Here is a 6,000-nt window from a genome sequence, read left to right on the forward strand (position 1 = left end):
CCTGTTTCCTTTCCCTCCCCCCGATATTCTAGTTTAAAAGCTCCTCCAGTCTTCTAACCATTTAATTTTCTCCCTTAGCAGAGCTGCTCCCTCCCCATTCATATGCAGCCCATCTCTCCTGTAGGTGGTAGCCGCCTGAAAAGTTAGCCCAGTTGTCAATGAACCCACACCCCTCTTTTCTACACCATTTGCGCAGCCACTTGTTCAGCTCTTTTGACTCCCGCTGCCTCTGATGTGGCTCATGGTACCAGTATTTTTTCCAGAACATACTACCTTGAAGGTTCCTGTACTCTTGCACCTAAGTCCTTGAAATTATTTTTTAGGACACTCCATCTGCCTTTAATTTTGTCATTAGTACCTATGTGTACCATGACAGCCTGGTGTTTCCCAGCCCCACCCAATAACCTGTCCATACGTTTTGCAATGTGTCAAACACGAGCCCCCGGTAAACAGCATACCCTTCGCTGCTCACGGTTCCGGTGACAGATTAACCAGTCTGTCATTCTAATAAGAGTCCCCTACTACCAGAATCTATCTTTCCTTTCCCATCTTTCTGTTCTCACCCTTACTGGTACAGTCACTCCCCCGGCAGACCCCAGAAGTGCTCTGCTCTAGCAATGCCACCCCTCAACTAATATCCCGAACATCATGCAACCGGGCACATTTATTAGGGTGTATCAATTCAGGACTGACCTCTCTAGCATTCTTCCCTCTACCCTGTCTTCTAACGGGAATCCGGCTACCCTGCGCCTCCATGTCGCCTCCTTTCTCTATACTAGCCTCCACCAGAACCTGAGGAGTCAGATTAAACTCCTCTCTGCGATGCTTATGCTCCGCAGTGTTGCCAGTTGATTTTATAGATCCAGCATCTGTGATTCTAAACAAAACAACTTTCTCACATCTAGCCCAACAGTATTCGTCTTTGGACGGTTGTTCATGAAGTGCATACAATGAGCACTGGGTCACATTTCCACTAATGGAAGACATAATTCCATAATCACAGTACAGCAACAGTACCCTCAATTATCACAGACATGCTACACTGCCCACAACTATTGCAATGCAGCCACGGTTTCCACAAATATCACAGTGCAGCAGTACCCCCACAGTGCCCACAATATTTTTTTTTACAGCATAGCCACAGAGTCCACTATTATTGCAGTACAGCTACAGAGTCCAACTATTATTATTTTTTACAAGGCCACTAAAATACCCACAGTTATTACAGTACTGCTTACAGTAAAGCAGTATCCCCAATTATCACAGATGACAGTAAAGCAGTACCCAAAATTATTACAGCAATCAATTTTTCGTATTCTATTTTAGCTGCCCAGATTGCACTTTTACATTTTCTATTGCATTCCTTGTAGTTCTCCAATACCAATATTGTCCCTTCCATCTTATATTTGTTAATATTCCGCGGGAGTGGGAAACGTGATCACATACAGACGGCAAAGGCTACTATATATAAGAAATCAGGTGGATATAGAGCCACCAGATAGCTTGTATGGTGCATGGGGGTGTGTGGACCCCCCTCCACTGTCCAATATTCCCGGCTCCGATGTCCCCTGTGCGGGCCGGGGACTGCCACGATGGTTCTCGGAGATCACAGGGAGATCAGCACAGTTCCACCGTTCTCAACCTGTCATTTCTCTGCCTGCTGTAGCTGGAGAAAAAGATGATGAAGCAGATCTCTGCTTCATCAGCTTCTTTGGGGCCCCTAGATGACATGGTCCCCTGATTAGGGATGCACCAATATCAGTTTTGCGGTATCGAGTACCAATATTTATCTTTTGGGACTCGCAGATACCGAGTACAGATAACGGTACTTACGCTAGCATGGAGTCGGGTCCCGGGCAATCAAGAAGATGAGTGGCGGGTAATGACACTCCCCCCGGCTCCTTGATTGCCCGTGAAGCCGGCTCCATGCTGTTTGGCCAGCTCGATGCCAAAAGGCCAGGAAGCCGGTTTCCCAGCCAATCAGCATCGAGCTGGCCAAATAGCATGGAGCTGGCTTCCTAGTCTATCAGGAAGCCAGGCGGCGAGGACAAAAGCAGGGGCCCAATCCAATTTAAGAAGTGCTTCTCAGGCGACCGCGCTGACCGAGTGCTCGCAGTTTGCAAGTAAAATTCAAAATCCCTATGCTGGATTACAAATAGTACACCCATATCGGCAGAGGGGAAGGACCGTTCGCTGAAAGTTAAGTATAGCAAGAGGGGAGAGGGGGCCAGATTTCAGCGGGTAATTCCATTTTCTCAATGCACACTGATCATGTTAGAGAGCGCTGCTGCCACAATAGAGCACACAGTGGAATGGGAGCAAATTTTATACACAATGCCCTATGTGTGTGTTAATTCGCATGCAGATGGTGGGGTTGGTTTTAATTTTTTTTTATATGTATTTTTTACTTTATCACATTTTTATTTTACTTTGACTTATTTTGTTAAGTTTTATTTATTTTATTTTTTAATCGCTTTTTCACATTTTTATTTTATTACTGTTTTTCACCTAACTTTATTGCTATAACACAGGAGCTTACAAACCCCTATGTGATAGCATTTGGAGTTGACAGGTTCTCTTTATGGAGCCTGCCCTCAAAAACACAAGATCGGGCACAGCATTGTGCTCGATCATCTGTGCAGCCCTGCTTGTAACAGCGGAGACAGGAAGCTCTGTGAATACAGCAACAGAACGTACATCCTGAAGTCATTTGCCGTGGTCCCAAATACCCAAGAAGAGCAAGGGACCCCAAAAACCACGGCGGGGGGGACGGACAAGCAGGCTTCTACAAGTGATCTGGGCAACTTTACAGCCGCCCAGATTACTTGTACAAACAAGCGGCGCCTCCTCTGCGCTACATTTAGCCCTGCATGTCCACAGCAGGGTTAAATGTAGAAAGAAAAAAAAATCACCTGCCCGGAGCTACATGTCCCGGGCGTCAGGCGTAGGAATCCCACACTTCTGTACCTACAATTATTAAAGCTACAGCTCACGGTATACTGAGCCTAGGGTGACGGGAGGACGCTAGTTTGTGTCCTCCCGTTACCCTAAGGAGAACTATGGGGAAAAGCCTTAACCCCATAGTTCTCCTTTAAAGTAAAGCAGTACCCACAATTACAGTAAAGCAACATAGACAGCAACATTATTAACAAACTGTTTACGGTTAGCTCTGTAACAAAGACCAGAGGGCACAACCAAACATTGGTGGAAAAAAAATTCCAACACACAGGGCGCAAGGGGTTCTTCAAAGTCAGAGCGGTTAAGGTCTGGAACTCGCTGCCGCAGGAAGTGATCTCAGCTAAGAATGTGGAATCATTCAAGAAACTCCTGGACGAGTTCCTTGGAGACCATAACATACAGGGGTACAGGTACGCCTAAGAGCAAAATCCCACACTAATACACACACACACACCTGCTCAAACATAAATGCATACACAATAGGTTGGACTTATGTCTTTATTCAACCTCAAATACTATGTAACTATGTAACTTACATCAGTATCCAGAAGGTTGAGCATGCTGGTCTCTGCCACATCTTTAGACTCAATGAACTTTTCCCAAGCTTGTCGCAGCTCCTCATCTGGTATTTTCCCCTGGCGCTTTTTTTTGTAGTCATAATCCAATCTGCGACCTTCAAGTTTCTTCAGGTGATGCTGAGAAAATGGAGCCAATTTTACAGTTAAATGGGTTTAGGGGGAACAGTTAACAGACAAGTTTCTAACATCAGAATGCAAAAGATGACTTTATGGACAGAACTCAACTGTGTTGTAACCTTAGAATTTACCTGATGCAAACCCTTTCTTGACCTTTTCCAGGTCAAAGCTGCAACGGCATTAAAGTCATTCTTGTTCCTAGATTAATGCATGCAGAAAATGCTATAAAGCACTGAGGCCTCATATCCTGTGCCCTGATTATTACTGAACCTCACCTAAAGCAATTGTCACCCTACGACCAAAAATATTGCAAAATGCAACTATAAACTGATTTGTTATACACATTCATTTTATAGCACTTTATTTAAATTGCAATGAACCTAAATTCAGGAAAACCCAGCCTTAATGTAAAACGCACATAAAGCAATCCTAAAAGGCCCAAGGTTGCCCATAGCCACCCTGGCTGAGAAAAGCTAAGGAATGTACAGCTCGCTGTGGAAAAATGGTGTATGACTTCAAAATGTGGGCGTGGTTTAAGAAAGCATGAGTAAATATCACTGGAGTAAATCAGATGTGATCAAAGAAGATCAGATCAAAAGGCAGTACATTGAGGATCGGAATACCAGATTGAGTACAAAAGTATAAAGTTTATTGGAATGTATTAAAAGTGATGGGTCACAAACACACCTACTATCTATCACCAGATAACCCTGCTGAACAATTTAAAAAATGGTCAATCAACCAAACACTCATACAAAACCAATCATGCCAGCTGGTCAAAAAATCTCGTACCGGTACAGCTCAAATTAAGAGCAAAAAACAGCGCTGAAATGTAAAGGACTTGAAAAGGAACATGTATCAATGGGCTAGGGATAAGTGACTGAGGTGTTGATTCTAGTCGCTACTATCAAGCTAATAAAGTCAGAGAATTGCAACATACAGTTGATGGTAGAGGATATGTTTCATTTGCGGCCACTACAGTGGGTACAGAGTGCAGGGGTGTGGAATTCGTATCGCCCGACGCCCGGGACACGTAGTTCCGGGCGCCGGGCAAGTAGTTTTTTCACTGAACAAATTAAATTTTTTTACAAATTAAATAAAAAATGAAAACTAGTCCCGCTGCCCCATCTGCATGTGAATAAACTGCGATTGTGTGCTACCGCTCGGAAAACGCTGCAACCTGCCTGGCACGACTGGGGTGCCATTAGAAAATAATGGCATTGCCAGCGCGATTGGCGGTGGTGTGCGATCTGTGACTGCCCGGTCATCGTGCACGAAACCGAGCGGATGGCTGGGTGGTCACGGAAGTGCACACCACCGCCGATCGTGCTGTCAGTGCCATTATTTTCTAATGGCACCCCAGTCGTGCCAGGCAGATTGCGCGTTTTCCTCCAGCAATCACGGTTGAAAACACTGCGCGGTGCATGTCGTGAAAATAGGTACATGTACCTTTTTTTCAGCGATTGCCACCCAGATGTAACCCCTTACATGCGGAGGCTACCGCACACGATCGCACGTCCCGGGAATCCGCAGGTCTGCACCCACCCTAAAGGGTAAATTCACTTTCCCAAGTAATTTGGGGAAATGGAATTACCCGCACAAATCTCCCTCCCACTATACTTACCTTTCGGCGAACGGTCCTTCCCCCTCCACCAGTACGGGTGTACTATCTGTACCTGTTCCATGTATTCTGAATTTCGCTCGCAAATTGCAAGCACTCGTTGGTCAACGCGGTCACCTGATGGCACTGACCAATGAGAAGCACTGCTAAACATGGTTTTGGTTAAAATAATTTTTTTGGTATCAGGACAAGTAGATTGTCATGAAGGACAAGTAGATTCGGCCCCCGCTTTAGTCCTTGGACAAGTAGTTTTTTCCAAAATTTCCACACCCCTGGAGTGAGTTCATGGAATGCCAGTTGCCTCATCAGGCACTGATATGATATGGATGTAGTCAGGGGCGTATCTGCCGCGAGGCAAACAAGGCGTTTGCCTCGGGTGGCAGATTCCGGCCGAGCGGCGAATGTACCGGTCCGCGAGTCGGTACTTTGTGGCCGGCAGCCAGCTCACAAGTCAGGCACGCGGTCGAGGACCGCGTACCTGACTTGCGGGAACAGCTACACAGTCTGCATCTCTGTCGGATGCAGACCCTGTAGCTGAGTCTGCGCCGGCACCCGGATCCTTTCAGCCAGCGCTCTTTCAGTGAAAGCTGGCCGAAAGGATTGTGCAGGATCTATTGATGAGGTCTGCAGCAGACCTCATCAATCAATCGCCGACAGACGTGCCGCCTCGCAGCCTCCTCCCTGCAACAAGGTGAGCAGGAGAGGGGGCTCTGAATAGGTGCCGGG

General features: G+C 46.2%; 1 protein-coding gene across 1 annotated transcript in view; it reads right to left on the reverse strand.

The window, feature by feature from the left end:
- LOC108802627 (endophilin-A2-like) overlaps positions 1-3,653 on the reverse strand; it is a gene marked incomplete at both ends in the record, with an annotated part of 62,122 nt that extends 58,469 nt beyond the window's left edge. Inside the window, one exon of the mRNA XM_018574483.1 lies at positions 3,495-3,653. Within this exon, the coding sequence (XP_018429985.1) occupies positions 3,495-3,653 (159 nt within the window). The remainder of the gene's footprint in view (positions 1-3,494) is intronic.
- Between the last annotated feature and the right edge of the window lie 2,347 nt (positions 3,654-6,000).

The sequence above is a fragment of the Nanorana parkeri genome, unplaced genomic scaffold (genome assembly GCF_000935625.1).
Source record: "Nanorana parkeri isolate BGI_ZX_2015 unplaced genomic scaffold, ASM93562v1 scaffold2988, whole genome shotgun sequence".
NCBI lineage: Eukaryota > Metazoa > Chordata > Amphibia > Anura > Dicroglossidae > Nanorana > Nanorana parkeri.